General features: G+C 31.8%; 2 protein-coding genes across 2 annotated transcripts in view; both read left to right on the top strand.

Annotated features, from left to right (window-relative positions):
* Window positions 1-20,546, top strand: part of LOC127720964 (fibropellin-1-like) — a 47,250-nt gene extending 26,704 nt beyond the window's left edge. The window contains exon 12 of the mRNA XM_052227697.1: window positions 18,551-20,546. Within this exon, the coding sequence (XP_052083657.1) occupies window positions 18,551-18,647 (97 nt within the window). The 3' untranslated portion in view covers window positions 18,648-20,546. The remainder of the gene's footprint in view (window positions 1-18,550) is intronic.
* On the top strand, window positions 1,184-8,164 carry LOC127721052 (uncharacterized). The gene is made up of 4 exons (XM_052227738.1): window positions 1,184-1,287; window positions 1,847-2,001; window positions 5,784-5,916; window positions 7,989-8,164. Exons 1-4 carry the CDS (start codon window positions 1,243-1,245, stop codon window positions 8,142-8,144), a joined length of 489 nt encoding a protein of 162 aa, XP_052083698.1. The 5' UTR covers window positions 1,184-1,242; the 3' UTR covers window positions 8,145-8,164.
* Window positions 20,547-20,753: the final 207 nt, after the last annotated feature.

Below are 20,753 nucleotides of genomic sequence, written 5' to 3'. Positions count from 1 at the left end.
GAACGAAAAAGTCAACAAGATAAAAAAAAAACAACACAATGTTAATTGACATTAGCGAAGACAAGAATACAGGTACATCAGATGCAGACAAAACGTTAGAGATAAAAGATGTCATTCAATTGTGTCGTTTTGGGTTTGCAAAAAAAGTTGTGTGTTCCAGCGTAAGAAGTTAAAATTCTTACATAGTTTATCTTTACTTATGTTTTATTCAGAAAATAAGTAATTGATGTAAAATATTCTAAGGAAACATCTGTGTCCAAAACGTGTTTGTTTTGTTTCTTACTTGCTGCCGTCGCATCTTATATCCTTTTAAGTTGTATATTGTTTCCAGAACTTACTTGTTTGGTTTCTTATTTGTTGATCAAAAAGCACACAAGTATGAAAAAGGAACATATATCATGCATATATCAAAAACATATAGACTCCAATACTCACATGGTCCGGCCTGTTAATAACCAAACGAGTATATACTCATATGGTCCGACTATACGCGTATGAATCGATCATATGAGTATACGCATATGGTCATGACCATATGCGCATAGTCAAAATTCTCATATGGTCCGACGCGTATGGTCCGTGTGACTGATAAGATGACCGACGAAAAGTTACTTTTATTTTAAATTGAAAAAGTTATGACCTTTCAAGTCGTCATAAAGTAAGAGTTTCTAAAAAGGCATTTTTTATTTATTTAATCATATGGTAATTATCGTTACATGATTTATGAAATATAGTGAATTTTACTCACAAGTATAAATCAAAGTAAAAGCATTTATTTATTTTCCTTACGAAACGCAATATGTAGACTTTGAAAATAATTTCATGAAAAATCTGAATGAACCGTTAAACAAGAAGTCAACTGTTTTACTCACAGGCACTTCGCCGATTGAACACTTTTTTGTTTTTATTTTTTTACTCTTTATTTTGGTGTTTAGATCTGTTTTAGTCAATTAGAATTTATAAAATGTTTCAAATGGTTTTTAGTCATTTTATGTGTTCTTTCTTTGATCTTACAATAACAGTAAGTTTAACATGCTGTCCCTCTATTCTTATGTAGAAAATAGTTGTACTAAACACGTGGTAACCGAAGACAGAAGTTTCGATTTTCATTCTTATTTAAATCGACAGTGGTATAAAAACGGAAGGAAATACACTTAATCGTTAAGAGACATTAATGAATGTGCGTATTCTTAATGATGGAAGTGTAGTTTTTATTGTTTTACTAAAAAGTGTTTCCACGAAATGAAATGGACGTATTTGTGTTTGTGTATGTGTTTATTTATGGGAGTGAGTATATAAGCTATTTTTCATTGTAAATTTTAGGATAAATTAATTTAACTGATCATACTATAATTGATGAAATTAACCCACTAATTGTGGAATTTGTTAAATGCTACCATCAATTTGTTAAGTTTTACCATCAACAGATTTCTGAGGCTAATCGATATCAATTTTGAACGAATAAAATTTCTAACAAAATGTCTGTGCATATGGCACAGCTTTGTATTTGATTTAACAGATTTTAAACTTAGTTTGTATAAAATGTACAGAAAGATAAACAGTACATCTATTTACGAAATACACCAAATATTACAATGTGGATATAACATTAGAGGAAAAATTACAGTAAAAATATTCACTTTGATAGATTTATATATTCACAGGGGTATTTATAATTGATAGGGTTATATGAAGACATCTAAGAAATTTGATTTAGTTTGTTTTATCTGCAAACACATTTTGATTTTGAGCAAACTAAAAAAAATATATTTATATGAATTAGATGAGATGTGTTCTTCTTTTCTATCTGTGAATAGAAATTGTCTGATAGAACGCTTTTTTTTAGGAGATCGAATGCGGAGGCCAAATATGGCTCAAATTGGTCAGTTTCCAGAACAGACGAAGTTTAGATGCTGCCGGTTTTTTGTGTGACCATCATTGGGGGGTTAAAACCTCGGATTGCGATCACAAATTTATAATATGTGTAGATAACATAAATGGGTAGGTATATGGTTCAAAACGTGATCACACAAAACAATGTATATGATACAAAGTTAAATTTGTGATAATGAATTAAAATTTACCACTTTGTTGAAAGCTTAACTTTTAGGCTCTCTCGTTTGAATTGTTTGAGAAAATATTCTTGTGTAAACCACTTGTGTTTCTTTTCAGTATGTCCTGTTTGCCATAATAACTTATACAAAATTTGTTGATAATTGATAAAGTTTCAATAGCTCTAAATCATACCTTTATGATTGATAGATTGGTTGATTAATTGATTGTTGGTGTTTAACGCCACTTTCGGCACTCTTGTCTATCTTCTGCCGACCAGTTTTTATTGGTGAAAGAAGCCTGAGTTCCCGGAGAGATCAATTGACCTTCGACAGGAAAACTGGTAATCGATCGGAGTCGAACGCTCCTGTTATATGCGGTTTTCGAATTCGCAACCTCAGTTTTGAGAGGCTTAACGTATGTAGATAAACTACTTAAACCATGTTTTCTATTCCACTATAACGAAAACCGAAATTGATTTTTATTTGCGCAAATTGTAAAATTATGTTTAGGTAGCAATACACAGTTAGAAGTTTAGGTTCGCATTTTGGCCATGGTGAATTTTTTAAATATGAAAGTTTTTGTACAATAAAATTGATTTTTAGATAGTTAAAGAATAATATAGCCTTCCAAGTGGGTTAATATGAACATCAAGATTTTGTTTTTGCATGTTTTATAGGCCATTTTTCTGTTTGACAGTCCCTTTTTTCCCATCCATACCGCCCATAGGTCCAGAAATAATTGTAGTGTTTTTCAACAAAGATTTGACCTTCGAACTTTTAAATTCAATTTTATGGAAAAATGAGCAGAAACGCATATGATTTTTTTTTAACTCTTGATAGATAAATGTCTATGGTTTCAGGAAAGGTATCACTCTAATGGATTGAAATTCTCCTTTGGACCAAGTTTTGGGGACTTTGGTGACATTTTCACCATCCTTTGTGCAATATTTTGTATCAAATAAATGCAGATTGTTGCCATGGTTACACCAAGAAGAGATTATATTTCTCCGTTATAACTATTGGAAATCAAATCTATGGAAGATGCTCTTTCCATAAATATACACATGCATAACACAAATATAAAGCCTTATTTGTTAGAAAGCAAGAGAAAGAGGTTGGTTAAAAATTATGAGTGTCAATTTTAGTTTTTTTCCTAACTGTGTATTGCTACCTTAGAAAACTAAACGAACGTTACGTTATCGCATTCTTCGTCCCTTTCCGGTTATTATTGCGTGTCTGTTCGTAACGTCATCGCGTGACAATTCTTCGTAACTTTCCGGTTATTATCGCATGTCTATTCGCAATGTTATCAGTGTTTTCCATTCGGCATTTAAGGCGGGTGTGCCGACCACCTTCTTTTGAAAGCCGACCACCTTTCCATTTTAGAAGGTGGTCGGCTTTTTTTCAAATTCCGGATTTTTTTCGGTTCCGCACCGTAAAAACTTAAATACTAATCGCGCCTCGCTGTTTGTTTTCATTGACAAAAATGAAGGATCGTCAAATTTCAATGTTTTCTTTAATTAATCAGGGGAAGAGAAAGGCAGATGACGATGGTGATAAGGAAAATTCTAGGCCAAATAAGTCAACTAAAACGGATAGTTGTATTGAAATTGTTGAAATTAAAAAAAAAGTAGAAAAACAACGGAAAAGGCACGCAAGCGATCGCGAAGATGAACAGGTTGGGAGCAATCCCCCAAATGAGGGATATCCCTTAAATGAGGGACTGTCTCTCTGGCAAGAGGTCATGTTAATACTGTTGAAGAAAAGAAAAGAGAAAAACTTAGATTTTTTAACTTAAAAGGGGAAAAAATTGTTATGTTTGGAACAACTTTTTTAAAAGAGGGTCCCATTTAATGATAAAGAAGATAGAAGTCCAGGAATATTACAAAATTCTTGGACATGTTTTGACCATATAATACAAGATAGATGTATAGTTCTTTGGGAAAAGTTTCTGTAAATAAAATAAATATGTGCTCATTTGTATCTCGTGAAATGTACCCCTCATAAAAGGGATAGTCATTACATTGAGAGGTTACCCCTCATTTGAGGGGTTGTTCCCAAGCTGATAAATATGAATAGGACTTTAAATGGCTAATCGGCACAGAAGGAGGATATTTCTGTGCCAAAAATACAACACTAAAGCGAGGAACAGGACAGAAACTTGGATCGATAAGCAATGCATATGCAGGAGACTGGAGTCCTGCAAAAGCCATATCTGCTATCCGAGATGCGAAAAACTAATTTGTCAAATGAAAGGCTAGCAGTGATAGCAGAAGAACGGTTAAATTTTATTAAATGTTAATACAATACTAATCCTTCTTTTTGTGTTCCCAAAAACAGTAAAATAAAACCCGGTTTGAAATGTTTAAACAAAAAAAACAACCGGTTGCAAGTGATTTTTTCAAAACACCCACCTTACCTTAGTGAAAAATGGAGAACACTGGTTATTGTATGGATCGGTAAATTACTGAAAAAGATACTTCCACTTTATACGTTTTCAATGAAAACAAGAAACACGCATGCACTATATTAAAATACAAAAAATAAGGAGGAAACATGAACATAAATTGTAAAAATGAAAATCATATAAAACATGGATTCTGTTTTAAGTGTCTAGCATTAATAGAATCGATGCCATACAAAAGTGCCGCACTGTTTGTACTGCTTCATCAATTCCGGCCTGCCTAAATTCTTTAAATAAATTTTGGTCAGTACACAAATACGTTGTTAAACCATTAGAAAATATAAGTGCATTTAAGTTTTCTACGGTTTAATGTATACGAATGCCTATATTATTTACGTGCTGTTTACATAGCGAAGTTGAGGTTGATTTTTTCTCAAAGTAAAACATTTCCATACAGTGCTATTTTTTGAAGTTGAAGTATCATATCAGATGTATTAACAACCCTCTGTCGATATCAAATACACTCATCATAGATACCACGATTAAAATTTTGTACGCCAGACGCGCGTTTCGTCTACAAAAGACCCATCAGTGACGCTTGAATAAAAAAAGTTAAAACGACCAAATCAAGTACGAAGTTAAAGAGCGTTGAGGACCCAAAATTCCAAAAGGTTTTGCCAAATAAAGCTAATGTAATCTTTTCCTAAGGTAGAACATTGTGAATGTTTCGAAAAAAATAAAAGTTTTGTGAACAGTTTCACTCCACCAGCAGTGGCATCGACCAAGTGGTTGTAAATAAACTCATCATAGATACCACGATAAAAATTTTGTACGCAAGGTCACCCGTTTTGTCTACATCATCAGTGACGCTCTAATTGAAAAAGTTAAAAGGCTAAATCAAGAATGAAGTTGAAGATCATTGAGGACCCAAAAATCCGAAAGGTTTTACCAAATAAAGCTAAGATAATTTATTCCTGGGGGTTCAGGTTTTTCGAAATACTAAGAATTTTCAACCGTTGAAAATTCTTAGTAAATCGAAAAACCTAGTGATTTAGGCTCACGACCTAGGGCTAATAATACATCTGATATAAAAGTTGTCATGAATTAATCTGATAATACAATGAAAACAAGCAAAGAGAAAGTGATTATCTCTAAAAGATCGGTATAACCGATATCAAAAACATAAAATAAATAGCAAAGTATACCGAAAAGAATTCCTCTCGTTCTACACGCATCACTTACATTTGTTGTCCAGCCTTGACGGAAGAATGTAGTACAGAAATGCTGTTGGAATACTGTTAAAAGATATTCGTTTTATATTTCAGATATGAAAGCACGAACGTGTGTAGCTATGGCCGTTGGAGTACAGATATTATACGTAACGCAGATTATATCACATTTGGGAAAGATATTAGACTCTATTCAAATCCAAAGACTTTCTCATTTCACAAATGGACAGTAAGAAGAATTCCATAGTATCGCAATTTAAATCAGAGGTTCTTTGGGCGTGGTCCCGTTATTTTTTGTCACTGATTTGTGAATTTGTTTCCAATGAATTGACTGTACATTTCAGTTATTTTTTCTTAAATGCAGAAATACAAGCTGAACAATATAGAAAGAGTCCTAAGGAAAAAGTAAAAATAAAAATTTAAAAAATATTAAAAAAAAAAAACAAAAAAAGAAATGAACCACAAAAAGGGGTCCATGTCTTAAGTGTCTATGATTTAAGATTCTCTTGTACTTAAGCTAATGTAGTTTGTTTGCTTCAGTAATCATGGTAATGGCATGATCTAAAAAAAAAAAAGGGCGGGAAATCCCAAGTCGAAAAAAACTGACAAGAGTCATGTCAAAATCAAAAAACGACAAAAAGATAAACAAGTTCACAAAATGTATGTGTACTATATAGAAAACTAAAGGCTAAGCAACACGAACTTCACAGAAACCTTGGGGTGATCTACGGTTCTTTGGAAGGGTAAGAAGATTCTTTTATATGGTGCATGTCTATTGGGAACTGTCATCCATTGAGTTTTAAAACGAAATGTGATTTTTTTTATCAAGCAAAGTTGATTTTGGACCATTGTAGCCGCTCTTCGTATACCATCTTTCTTTTAACTCGACTTACTTTGAAGACTTTTGATGCATTTGGCTTCCGAAATCTATTTGATGAAGGAAATTTCAGAAGCAACTGTCCTGTGTATTATTATATGTAGAATACTTATCTATCATTTGTACAGGAAAATAAGAAAGCAGAAGCATAACATTGCTGGTAGTATGTTCATTACACATTCATTGCATGGTACAATTTATAAAAACTGTTGGAAGATTAGTGAGACAAGAACAATTAAAAAGTAACTCTGACATCAATAGTGTTTTTTACATCGGTAACCACTTTTATTTAAAAGCTCTTTTGAAACAACAATTATACATTTAGAATCAAATAGTTGTTAAACTATATTTAGAATATACCAGCAAATGCATATAGCCTTATTTTAAATATTCATCAAGAAATTAGTTTTATTGAGTGATCGTTGCTTGCCTAATGTCCAGTAGTAAATAATTCATGCATATTCCGACTGAGGACAAATTTACAACCGATACACTATAGGTTCTTAAATGTAGGTCGTCCAGAATGAAAGGCAGAACATTTTGACTGTCACTGCAAAAGGGGACATATTGGACAGGGTAGAAATTTTGCCTTGCAACAGGCAACCAACCGACCCCCGATCTGTTTTATACGTTGTTGGTGTAGTTTATAGAGTCGGGGCTCCGTAAATTTAGATACGAAAAATGTGAACTTATTGATCATTTGAATAAACTTATTCATAAAGGTCATTAATATGTTATTACTGTACTAAGATCTTTGAATATTGTATTTATTGGTACATGTACTAACATCGATGTTGTTATTAATAAATGAAAACATTACTAAATATGTATTGCTATACCATTTTGAACACTAACTACACCTGTAGATCCTTATGTTTTGGCATTGCATAAGGTCATTCTTTTCTCTGAATTTTTATGACGCCATTACACTAAATATGTAGGACGTGCGCTGATTGATATTTTAGTCTTGGAAAACATGATATATTTATTAGTTTTAATTGACTTTGAAGTAGCTTTTCAGTAAATGCGAATACTCTTAGATCGGCACTTTGTGTCTTTTTGAACAGTTTGTTCTTATGCTGTTCTATTACAGAGGAAGTATTGAGTGCTCGCATCATGTTAAAATTCGCCATTTTATAGAAAGGGAGGCAGAAAGTGATCTCAATGAACTTGTTTGTAATATTTGATCACTGTCTATATGTTTTGCACCAAATTTATAAAATAGATTTAAGGAAAACAATGATACAAAGCTAATACAATTGTTTTTTATACAAAGTTCCTTTTCTTTGTCAATCATTCCTACAAATGTCTATTCAGGTATTCTTCTGTTTTTCGTATTTACCCTCATTACTTTTGTTTTAGCAACAAATGATACATTATGAAACTGCTTAACATTTTTTTCTAAGTAGCACTCTTTATTTTAGGGATCTTGTAAATTAAAAATAGATGTATACGACCACGATACTTTAGAAGATGATTATGTAGATTCTATGACCGGACACTACATCATGGAGAGACCATATTACAATGAAACAAATGCAAAACCTAAAACTTTGAAACTTTCCAACAGAGTAAGGTAAGATACCCTTAGGGAGCTGCCATTTAATTTTGGAAGAACAGTCCTTCCCCTACCCCCGAAGCTACACATTTTTTCCTAAAAAGCAAAAATACAAAAATATGTTTCAATTGACACTTAAATTCTAAATAATTCTTTTTACTTTAATTTTTATTAAGAATCACTGAATTGTTTTGCAAACAAAACCCAACTGCTTTAATTTTCTGCTCCTATTATCTCTAGGTCGATTTTACTACTAGTATAGACGTTTCGTCCATGAATGTATCACCAGCCCAGCAGTCAGTTCGTTGGTACTGACATGATATATTTGAACATATAATTAGTGTCATTTTAAGTTATATTTACTATTTATAAAAAGTTGAATTATCTAAAACTCTTAGATTTTTCTACACACAGGAATAGATAGCCTAAGCTAGATTTTTGACAGCCTTTTGTTTGGTTTTTTTGGGGGGTTTTAAATGGTCGATTCTTCAATATTTAATATGACCGTTGCACCAATTCGAGCTGCAGTAATTATCGAGTCGAGTGTAGTCACAACCGACCTCCCTCTAGTGTTCTAAATTATAAGCCTGGTAGCTATGAATACATTTTACTTATGATCACAAAAAGGAAGAAAGTAAGTGTCAAAGTCATTTAGTTTTATAAAGAAACAGATGTTTATAGGGAATGCAGTAAAGGATAGATACATACCTATTGACTCAGCCAACACATCTTTACATGAATAAAAAAAAATCAACTACTGTCTTTACGAAAACATCTTACTAGGACACCGCTCACCCTATCAGAAATTCATGTTCAATAAAGTCAAAACTCTATTTGGCATACTTAGTATATTTTACAACTTTCACATCGTGTAACGTATGTACAATGTTTCAAGCTGATGCTACAACAACTTCATGTTAAAACTTACTTACACCACAACTTAAACCGTCCTTTAACCAAAAAATTAGCTTATCTAGGGACGGACGAACGAACAAACAGACGCACGAACAACCCAAAACCTATATTGCCATCAACTATTGTAGACAGGGCATACACAATTTCATCCTTATGATGAAAAATATATTTAATTATAGCGGTAGATTAAACTACGAATTCCATCACACAACCTAGATACTCCCCTACAGTCACTGATAAAAGGTGCAATATCACCAGTATGTTCTTATCTGCATATAAAATCTATTTCACCCATTAATGATCTGATAACACATACGAATATAAAACATTTCAACCTTTGAAACTGTAACAAACAGCATCGATCGATGTGTAACACTGGTCAGTATCCATGAATGGACAAAATCACATGTAAAGAAAAACATATGAAAAAGTCGGCCTTATTTGCCCCTTGGATTAGAAAAAAGAAGTATGGTATATCTAATTGATTATATCCCTCAGATTTTCACAAGACTAAGCATATCAAATATCCTTATTTATGTTTTTGAATTTTGCCTTACATATGTGCAATAGGGTTTCGAATGCAAAACTGCAAAAACTGTCAAAATAGTCAAACCAACTGCCTGTTTTATACAACAATAAACGAAAACAAAATATCACAAACAGTTCCCTTATCTCACTTGGAAACATAAATAAAATAATAGCCAAGGGTTAAACATCAATGATCATAGTCTTTTGAACTCAAAAACATTCGAAATTAACATAAATAGCTCAAAGAAATCGAACGTATTTGTACAATAACTGGACACGAGAAGGCGGAAATCCATATGTAATGAACCTACCCGTTCAGAAGCTGGGCATGCAAGAAATTTTACTGCAGAAACATTAGGTAAATTCCATAGAAAAACGCATATTACCTACAAGATACGGGACTTGCGGATTGATCGATTGTTGGTTGCTTAACGTTGCTTAACGTCCACTGGAAGAAAAAGATGAGGGAAAGTATTGATCAAAGCTTTTTCCTTAAAAAAACAAGGAGAATAAGCGTTTACGGTTGTTGACTTAACAATGAGATGATGTTACGAATGCCACACCATGAATACGATATTAAAACCACACATTTACTACTTATTTTGACCTACTATAAAATATTAATGACGTGTTTAGTTCAGGAATTTAGTAAAATGATTCATTTGGAATAATTGTAAACTATCTTTAACTATGTACAATCCTTTCTTCATGCTATGAGAGATTTTAAAATTTTTTTTTTTACAATCACGCTTCTATTTAGTATATAACCCAATGTGAAAGCGGAAACAGTTGTCTTAAATACCGTAATCTACAAGAAAAGAGCTTTGCAGATGTTTATGTACAAATTTATATGAGTTCAATATTAGATTACACCAATGTAAAAAATACATGTCTTTAGCAAAGTGATGAAAAAAGTGAAACTGGTGTAAAACAGGCGGGATTCCTGGTTTAAGTGGCATTGAGAACGAAACTTGGATATTTAAATATATATACTGCAATTGACAGAATGAAAAAAAATTAAAGTTCATGTGCATATTAAAATGATCTGAGAGAAGTTGAGCATGAGTAGGCACGAAAGCTTAACGTGCGTAGTGACTTCTCTGTAAACAAAAAATATAAAATAGTGTTATATTAGATGTAGACTTATGTTAAGGACTATTAATTTCTTCCTTAACCACTTTAAACAAGTATTTTGTATTTTTATCAGTACTTTCGTCTCTTTTTTTAGATAAAAAAGGAGATGAAATTTTTAGATCAAGCGTTTTAACTTCCTTTAATCATATTTTATGTTTTGAATCTTACTAGTCTAACAAAACTGCTATATATAGCCTTCTCGAAGAAAAAAAATGGAGAAGTGTATTTCTTTTCAATAAAATTATTTGAAAATACACTATATTCTTTCTTGTACATCTTCAAATGATATCAAGGAGTACTGCCACCATTGATTTTCCCCTATTTGTCTTTGTTAAATTGACACTTTTCAAAAAAAATGTGCAGAATTTATTTCTAATAAAAAATACTGGGCATGAGATAAGTTTTATCCTGTCCAGTATACTACAGACAAAATTTCACATAATATTTCATTGCATATAAGATAATAACCATCACTGGAAGTTAATCGATCAAATTTTCACCCTTTTTTTCCTGTGTACAAACTTTAATAACCACGTAACCTCAAGTTTCCAAAAATATTTGATAGAAACACCAAATGAAAAAAGAATGGTACTTTGAAGCACCCTAGCTGTATGTTTACGACTCATATTTTTGTTCTGCAATGAAATACAGGGTTAACTTCCTACAACTGTCAAATTCAAGGGAATAATTTTTTCGACACTTTTTCGTATGAAACCGGTTGTCACGTGGCGTGCTATGATTTGGTGGTATTACACCTCAAAGAAGTTGAGCATAAGATGATAGATCTACTTAGAGATATTGAGTTATTGTTCGTTTACAATACGAAGTATGTATCCTGACCATAAAGAAATAAAATATATGACTAACTTAACTCCTTTTAAATCATCAGGTACCTGATTATCTGGTTGGTTGTGAATGTATGCCAGCATGTTTGTATGCATGTATGCGTGACTGTATGTGTGTTGTTGAAGAGAATCAACAATATTCATTAGGCTGCCGGTAATCAAGGTTAAATAAATATAGATTTACATTAAATAAAATATGAGACACTTAACTGTTATACTTCATTATATTATATAATCTACAAAGAATTTGGAGGAGGAGTTGTGCTTACAAGGTTCATTGACAAGGTTTATTTACAAGGTTTATTGGATGGAAAGAAAACGACACACCTACATAACAGTTAAAGATATGAGTTTTAAGTATTCTTTTGATTTCAAACATAATATTAAATCTTTGGGAAAAACTTGGTAATTCTTTCCCTAATTACAACAAAATAAGGAGTACCAATCAGAATATTTTAAATAATTAGCCGAAGAAGACAGATAATACAATGACAAATAGAAAAAGACGATAGAAAAAAAACCAACCCATATATAAAAACTAAAAGAAAACAAATAACTGAACTAAACCGAACATCGGGCCTCAACTTAGGTGTTCCTTAAATATAAGCTGCTCCTGTTCCACTTAAGGTTGAGAGTTTAATCTTAAAAAAAAATAAAAGTGATAATTTGCTTAAATAGAAAGTACATGAATAATACTGTAAATTAAAAGCGTAAGTTGTACATTGCCCAATCAGTATGCCTTCGATATGTAATTGGATCTATCTTCTTAAAGGGAATGCGGTAGTATTTATTCTTCCATAGGCCACAATACTAACATTTTCCAAAATTTATCAATTTTTATTATAAAAACTTAAATAAAACAGTTATGTGTGATACGAGTACTTTATTATTCTGTTTTAGAAATTGAAGTCAAATGGTATCATGACCAAGCCATTTATTTAGAATCAAAGTAATTTGGTACTTTCATTTAGAAACGTCGGAAGACATATTGAAAAGTTTACGCCTCTCTTATAACGAGACACATTTCAAAATTGTTGGTTTTCTTCCTTTTCCAAAAACTGATATGGAGTGCAAACTATGAGATCAGTTCAATATTTAACCCATTTTCTTCTCATTTCATTGTTTTTTCATTGTAGTATGACTGTAAATATGACGGTGTATTGCGATCCAAATTATTATGGCAGAGGATGTGACATTTATTGCGTACCATCTTCAAAATACACGTGTAACCGGATAACCGGTGCCAAAAGGTGTACATCAGGTTGGTATTTGTATCAATGTTACAAATGGTATTTGATTCCAAAATATGTCATATAATGTTGCAAACAATTTTTCTTGCAAATAATTGTTGTGTTGATGTCCTCATGTCGTTTAGTACATATAAAGTAAACGATAAAGGCATACGGAGAAAACAGTTGTTTGATATGAATTTATGCGGAAAGCTTGCGCACAGTTAACATTTGTTAAGGATTATAAGAGTTGTCAGAATAGCAAGCGGTTTATGTACTCTTTATGTATCCTCCTTGGGTAGAATACTTATAATTTATGATTAGCAAGTCACAAAAATACGCAATCGATTCCCAACTGATCGATAGAAAAACTTTACATGGATTAAAGATTCAATTCTGATTTGATTATAGGACCTTAAACATCGTAACTAATTTGGCCTCCCAACTGTCTTGAGTCAAGGGCCACTGATGAATTTAATGTAGACGAGAAAACGAGCGTCTTGCATACAAATTATAAGCTTGGTATCTTGAGTTTTTTAATACCTATCAATATTTAGTAATTTAATTAGTCCGTTATCCAGTAAAAAAAGTAAAAGACTTATGTAAAAAAAAATCAACAGATAACGACAATTAAATGTTAAGATCATCATAAAACATGTGATAATGTTATCCATTTGAAATAATACGCACGAGTTTTTGAGGCAATTAAAAAATCATTAGCACGTTACTCCAACAAGCAATAAAAATGCACAATTCCTTTCCAACTGATCGAGAGAAGAAAACATTACATGATTAAAAATTCAGTTCTGTTTTGCATATAGGTCCTTTACATTTTTTGGCAATTTCAACAATATTACAGGATGGACTGGAACATACTGTCATATTAGGAAAAATGTTTGTGTTAGTGCACCCTGCAAAAACAAAGCTACATGCTACAGCACCAGGGAAACATATCGTTGTGTTTGTAACGATGGTTTTACAGGTATGTTTCATATCACATTTAGAATTAATTCAATACCTAATTAGTCTCACTCTTCGTAAAGTTCTGCACGGTTTAACTTTTAGTGTCATGTTTCGGACCATAATATGCTAACTGAACATTGCTATAATACCTCAACATTGCTATAATACCTCAACAGCTATTAGATAAGTTTTATGTTATTGTTCATTATTGTGACAAAACTTAACTATTGAGATTCATAAAGGCTGATGTTTGACCATTCAAAAATTAAGTATACCTTGTTTAATCCCGCCATATTCTTTATGGGCCTGTCCCAAGTCAGAAGCCTGTAGTTTAGTGGTTGTCGTTGGTTCATGTCTGTCATATTTATTTTTCGTAAATTGTTTTGTTATAAATTAGTTAGTTTTCTCAATTGAATTGATTCATACTTTTCATGTCGGGGTCTTTAACATGTTTATAGCCGACTATACGGTATGGGTTTTTATCATTGTTGAAGGCCGTACGGTTGCCTATAATTGCTTATATCCACTTTATTTGAACTTTGGTGGATAGTTGTCTTATTTGCAATCATACCACATCTCCTTATTTTTATCTTGTCAACTACATGATCGATGTTGAAATAAAAAAAAATATATTATTTTAGGTCGACAATGCGAAAAAGAAATAAACGAGTGTGCCAGTTTTCCTTGTAAGAACAATGGGACATGCGTAGACCTTATAAACAATTACAAATGCACGTGTCCATATGGTTACAGTGGCGAAGATTGTGACTCGTTAACTGACTTATGCAAGAAAACCCATTGTTTGAATAACAGCACATGTGTGATGGACTCTAACGACGTGAAGTTTCATTGCGAATGTGGTAAGGGTTGGAGTGGTCATCTATGTGGGACTGATGTAAATGAATGTGAAAGTAATATATGCCAACATAAATCAACATGCGAAAACACGATCGGTGGTTTTCGATGCCAATGTACTGATGGTTGGACTGGTAACGTGTGTAATGTTAACATAGATGAATGTAAAACGGGATATACCGGAAAGCTGTGCCATGAGGAGATCGACGAATGTTCAGGAAATCCGTGTCTTCATAACGGATCTTGCTTTGATTTGGACGGTGCTTTTACGTGTCATTGTACAGAGGGTTATTCTGGAAACGTATGTGATCTTGACATAGATGAATGTAACATCAGCCCTTGTCTTAATGACGGGATTTGTGTCAACACAAATGGAAGTTTCTATTGTCAGTGTTCTGGTTCTTGGAATGGCATATATTGTCAATCTGACGTAAATGAATGCGAGAACGATGTTTGTAAAAATGGAGGAGAATGTAGGAACTTCGACGGTAGGTTCGATTGCGAATGTAAAATGGGATATACTGGAAAGCTTTGCCATAAGGAGATCGACGAATGTTCAGGAAATCCGTGTCTTCATAACGGATCTTGTTTTGATTTGAACGGTGCTTTTACGTGTCAGTGTACAGAGGGTTATAAAGGCAACGTATGTGATCTTGATATTAACGAATGTCACAGTGATCCTTGTCGTAATGGCGGGATGTGTGTCAATACTTATGGGAGCTTTTATTGCCAATGTCCTGAAACCTCGAATGGAACATTATGTCAATTTGATGTTAACGAGTGTGATAACAAAATTTGTAAAAATGGAGGGGAATGTAAGAACAATGATGGTGAATTTAGCTGCACGTGTCCTGAGGGATTTAGTGGAGCAATATGTGAAGAAATCAATGAATGCTTTCAGGATCCATGTGCAAATGGGTCAACTTGCTTGAACGTTATTGGAAGTTTCCTGTGTCAGTGTTTGTATGGCTTTACGGGAAGAGATTGTTCAAAAAATATAAATGAATGTTCTCCACAACCATGCCATAGAAATGCAACATGCATTGATGAAATTGGACAATTCAAATGCCTTTGTCCTCAATACTATGTGGGACCAATATGCGCGGATAAAATTGAACCTTGTCAAAACATCAGTTGTTCATACAATGGAATATGCATTTCATCATCTAATAATTCATTCTTATGCAACTGTCATTCCGGATTCAAAGGTATACACTGTGAACAAGAAATACTACCATTTCAAACTGAAGACAGCGGAATAGTATGTAACGGTATGTTCTCCATATATTTTTGATTAAAAAAAATATGGAAACTTCCCTAGAACATTTTAATATCTATGCATTATATGTATATATACTTCCTGACTATGTTAATTATTTTGTTTCATTTTATTTTCTTTCACTTTTTAAACTGGAGCAAGTAAAATTTTGTCTGAGTTTGCTCCGACGTCTGACAGCTTTTTTGCTTTTTTTGGCGACTTGCTGGGGCCGTTAGACGCCAGAGCGCATTCGATTTTGAAATATTATTAAGTAACACAGAGTGAGAAAACGTTGAAAGTTTTGTAATTTAAGCTTACGTTAAACTATAAATAGCATCTGTACCTTTCAGTTTCCTTGTACTTTTTTTTTCCAATTATATTTCAGGCGTTAACGACAATTTTGTGATATATTTGGACCAAAATGTAACATCCGCCGTTAGAAAGAAGATTGTTTCGAAGATAAAATGGCTTATTCATAAATATACAGGATATGATGTAGATTCTTTAAATATAGATGAATCCGCAGATTTGCTAGAGACCAATAAAGGGTATATAAACTATGTTTTTTGTTTATAAAAAAGTATTTTGTTGAAAGCAGTGTATTACCTTTATGCATGAATACGTTTCGTTCAGTCGTTTTTTTTTTTTTTTTTTGAAAGACTTCCATTGGTTCTGAAATTACTGATATTTAATAATGTTTTGTCCCCTAAACGTTGAGTATCCGTACTACATTGTGTAGACTGTTTTAAATTGCTTTAATGTACTTTGAATTTGATACAATACGTTTATATGAATAAATTATTTACGTCTCAATTTCTTATTTTTGAGAATACACATCTTTTGTTTAAGAAAGAGCACCTTAAAAGGAACGTTTGAATAGCACGGTTCAACGAGTCAACTATGATATGTTGAAACATAAGTACATTTTTTTGTTATAATGTCATCGTTTGTTGTTTGTTTTTGCCTTTTCTGGTGATCTTTCTAAAATCGAAAATTTCAATATTTCTGTTTGTTTTAAAATTTGTTAATTTCACATAATTTTCATAAAAACTGAAATTATTCCATTGATTTACACTTTAACAGATCAATCGTATCTTAAAATTTAAGAAGATACCGAGATGGCAAAACACATATCAAAGAGAAAAACCAACACCATTACAGAAAAGATGATGAAATGTTAATGAAGAATTTTACAATTGATATTCCAAAAGTCAACCGATATGCTCCGAAAGTGTGGACAGTTCATTTCTGTACCATTTACCATTGTTTAAGTTCAAACAAACATATTAAATCAAATGGTTTAAAGACTGTCAATCTAAGCGAAGTTTCATCCACCATGTTGCTTTATTTCTTTCAGAGACATGATATCCAATGTTTCGCTATCTTTATCAATTAACGGTACAAAAGTGTGCGGGGAAAACTTGGAAAAGTTAATACGTCTTATAAAGAAAAATGAAAGTGAATTTCCATTTAATATATTCAATGGCAGTATTTATGACTTTACACAACCAGAAGATATAGCAGAACGGGAAAAAATTCTTAAGAAGGTATGTACACTTTATTCTTTGTTCCGCAAATTACAACGTATGCTCTTTAAAGGTAGAAACTAAGACTAATTGATTGTTTCTTGCTTTATGTCTAGTAGAAAATAAGAATCTATAGGCGTGTTTTCGCTTATTGTGGCATCTTATCTTTGAAGATAGATGGAAAAAAAAATATTTTAACACTGGGTTAGATCAGCTTGGTGGTTCTCTCTGTGTACTTCGGCTCTTCCACAAATAGAAAAAAGACTGCCATGATATAACTCAGTGTGCTGAAAGGGGCGTTCAAAGCCAACAATCAGTCTATTATCATTTATTCACATTTATGTTAATCAATATTCATGCAACACTCTCTGTGTAGTTCTCTTGTGATTTCTATTTCAAAGTTGTTTGTATTCTATTAGAAAGTTATATTACATGGTTTATGATAACAAGTTTGTTGGTGTTTCAATAGCAGTAAACATATTTTGCAGTATGAATAATGATTTTGAGTATAACTTTTAATGATTTCAGGCATGGTTGGAAGACAAATGGTATTTAATAATGATTGCAGTTGGATTGGTGGTCTTGATAGCTATAGTACTTTTTGTTCTATTTAGATATAATCGGTAAAATATATAGTCCGTAGATTAAGTTTATTTTTTACTTAATGAACATTTTTTTTATGTAATTTAAAATCAAAATTTTGATGATGTTCGTTTTTTGTAACATTTATTTGCGATCAACTCTCTTGCTGTTTTCATTTTGCGTTTTCTATTTTTCTATTGTTACAATTTACTCGTTATTTATTTTATTAAAAATTATCTTCAAATTTATAAAGATATAATTATAATGACATAGCTTTAATGTTTCTATCAAAATTTCACGATTGGATTGGTTTATAGTAATACCAATCACAGCGTTACAACAGTTCAAAGGAATATTTAAAACACAATGTAAACTATATTTATCTCGGGACGTAATAGTTTAAGAATTGAATATAACTATAAGAATGGTATACTTTTTTATTGGTATGGTAATTTTTTAGGGTTCTAAAAGCGTCAAAATATCTGTATGAAGCTTTTATAATAAGTGTTTCGGTCAACGCTTTTACGGCCATATTTAACTACATTAATGAGCATTCTATTTTTATATAATGTCCATATTTTCTATATTTTTAGTAAAAAACAACGACATTCCAGTATTAAGATTGTATATATGAACAGTTCATTTCAAAGGCAACAGTGCTACGAAGACACTACAATCACAAGCCGTTAATAATGTCCGTAACCAGACTGCTTCAACGGAACATTAATCGACATTCCGTCAGTAAGATAAAATATTTCCAACTGACCAGAAACAAGTACCAGAACAGCCAATCCTTTAGCTCTTGAACATGATATTCATCATAGCGCAACCTAAAGAACAAGACAATTACAGAATTGTTGAGTTTTGACAATTTTGACGAAGCTTTTCCTTTTTTTTTGTAATCTATTTATTGGCAAAAATGCATGTATCAATATGGTATGTTATAATTACGATAATCAGTCTATAGTTACATCGGCAAAATCAAGACAAATACATAAAGTTGGTTTGTTTTAATTATTTGACAATCTTGTGGATAAATAATAATGGTAAAAAAACCCAGGCAGTCTGAATTGTGATGATACTTGTATAATTATTCTTTTAGTCGGAGCCAGAGGTTCCAGCAGGAGTACGTTCTTTGCAATGCTTTATTGTTTTATAAAAACAGGATTTTTTTTTTCAATTAACAAATTTTCGTTAAGACAATTTTTAAAGTTACTATATTTACTTGTCCGCTTTGTATTTTTGTTCTGTATATATAAAATTTTAACAATATAATGAGGTTTCTTATGTAGTTTTTTTTCAGTTTTTTCGAAGATCCTAAATTAAACTGTTTCTAAGTAAAGTGGTAGTTCAATTTGCATTTTTGTATATATATCCATCCATTAAGCTCTTCCTATACGTCAAATAATTTTGAACAAGTCAAGAAAATGTGTTCAATTGAGTCAATACAGAAAGTACATTTATTGTTTTGTATAACTTTTATTTTGTAGAGAAATTCATATGTCCCCAAAATTCTGTAAGTGATACTGTATTGGCCACTGTAATTTTGAATTCAAGTTATGTAAAATGGCATTCTAAACACTTTATTCCAGATAATATTATGTCTATTTAGGATTGAAGACCACTTTTTCTGTGATGAGATATTTGTTGATTTATATTTTAGAACATTGTACATATTGATCATTTAGTACATTTTAAATATTGTAATAGTATTTCGTATAATTGGCCCATAAGGCTTAAAAATCTGATTACATTTAATATCAAGACTTTTCATTTTACATTCTGGAATATAAGAAAGTTGGAACCAATTGTATTTGTTTTTCGAAATTCTTGCCAGTTCATTAAATAAGAATAAGTAATAGTATGCTAGCTATTGAACGTGCTCGATACAATAAAACAGACTTAGAAAATAAAATATGTCCCTCATGTCATAAAGAGTTGGAAGATGAATTCGATTTTATCATAACATGTACATAACTGAATAAACATAGGATCAAAATGTTTAATGAAATTTCTAATATTGTTCCCTGTTTAATTCAATGAGTAATGAATACAAATTTGTTTTTATATTATCTTGCGAAGAATGTGATATATTAATTATCATTGTTAGCAGTATAAGTAAAATGTATAATCGTTTTGTTATTTATATGTTTTTCTATAGTAACAATCCTATTGTTTGGATTTTAAACAAGTACAATTCTGATTCTTATTCTTAAATGTTCATCATTGTTAATCAAATCATTAATTAACCAAGGCTAATTTTACAGTCCATTTTTTGCACAGAGGGCTTTGATTACCAACCTTTTGTTTATTATTCCAAATATTAGATGTGATTAAATTTTATTCGTTCCTAACAGCTACTTTAGTTTGGAGTTCTCTCCAATCCTTGTAAAAAACGAAGCTTTTCAGTGACTGTGTTACTCTTCCATATTACATGTCCATGTACAACGGTTTCAATTGTAACTATGCTCATTTACAACCATAACAAAAGTTAACACTCTATAAATATTTTTGTAACATTTTTTTTAGAAGAATCTGAACATTTTGTGTAATTATGAATATGTCCATTTTTGATTATTAAAGAAATAGTACACACAAAACACTTTCATTTTTGGCGGTGCTCTCATCACTTGGTGGTCGTCGTCCGTCGTCGTCGTCATCCATTTACTTTTACACAAGTCTTCTCCTCGGAAACTACTAAGCGAAATTTAACCAAACTTGGCCACAATTATCATTTGGATAATAGTTTACAAAATATGTCCAATGATCTCGCCTGCAAACCAACATAAACAGATA

Source organism: Mytilus californianus, unplaced genomic scaffold, assembly GCF_021869535.1.
Source record: "Mytilus californianus isolate M0D057914Y unplaced genomic scaffold, xbMytCali1.0.p SCAF_1, whole genome shotgun sequence".
Classification (NCBI taxonomy): domain Eukaryota; kingdom Metazoa; phylum Mollusca; class Bivalvia; order Mytilida; family Mytilidae; genus Mytilus; species Mytilus californianus.
The sequence above is the reverse complement of the archived record's forward strand: the minus strand, read 5'-3'. Positions and strand labels throughout refer to the sequence as shown.

What these genes read in the sequence shown, in the direction of transcription:
- LOC127721052 (XM_052227738.1), top strand. Translation starts at nt 1,243, where the DNA reads ATGAAATGGACGTATTTGTGTTTGTGTATGTGTTTATTTATGGGA. An exon ending in TGTGTAGATAACATAAATGG is followed by an intron (nt 2,002 to 5,783) that starts GTAGGTATATGG and finishes TTTATATTTCAG; the next exon opens with ATATGAAAGCACGAACGTGT. An exon ending in TCTCATTTCACAAATGGACA is followed by an intron (nt 5,917 to 7,988) that starts GTAAGAAGAATT and finishes TCTTTATTTTAG; the next exon opens with GGATCTTGTAAATTAAAAAT.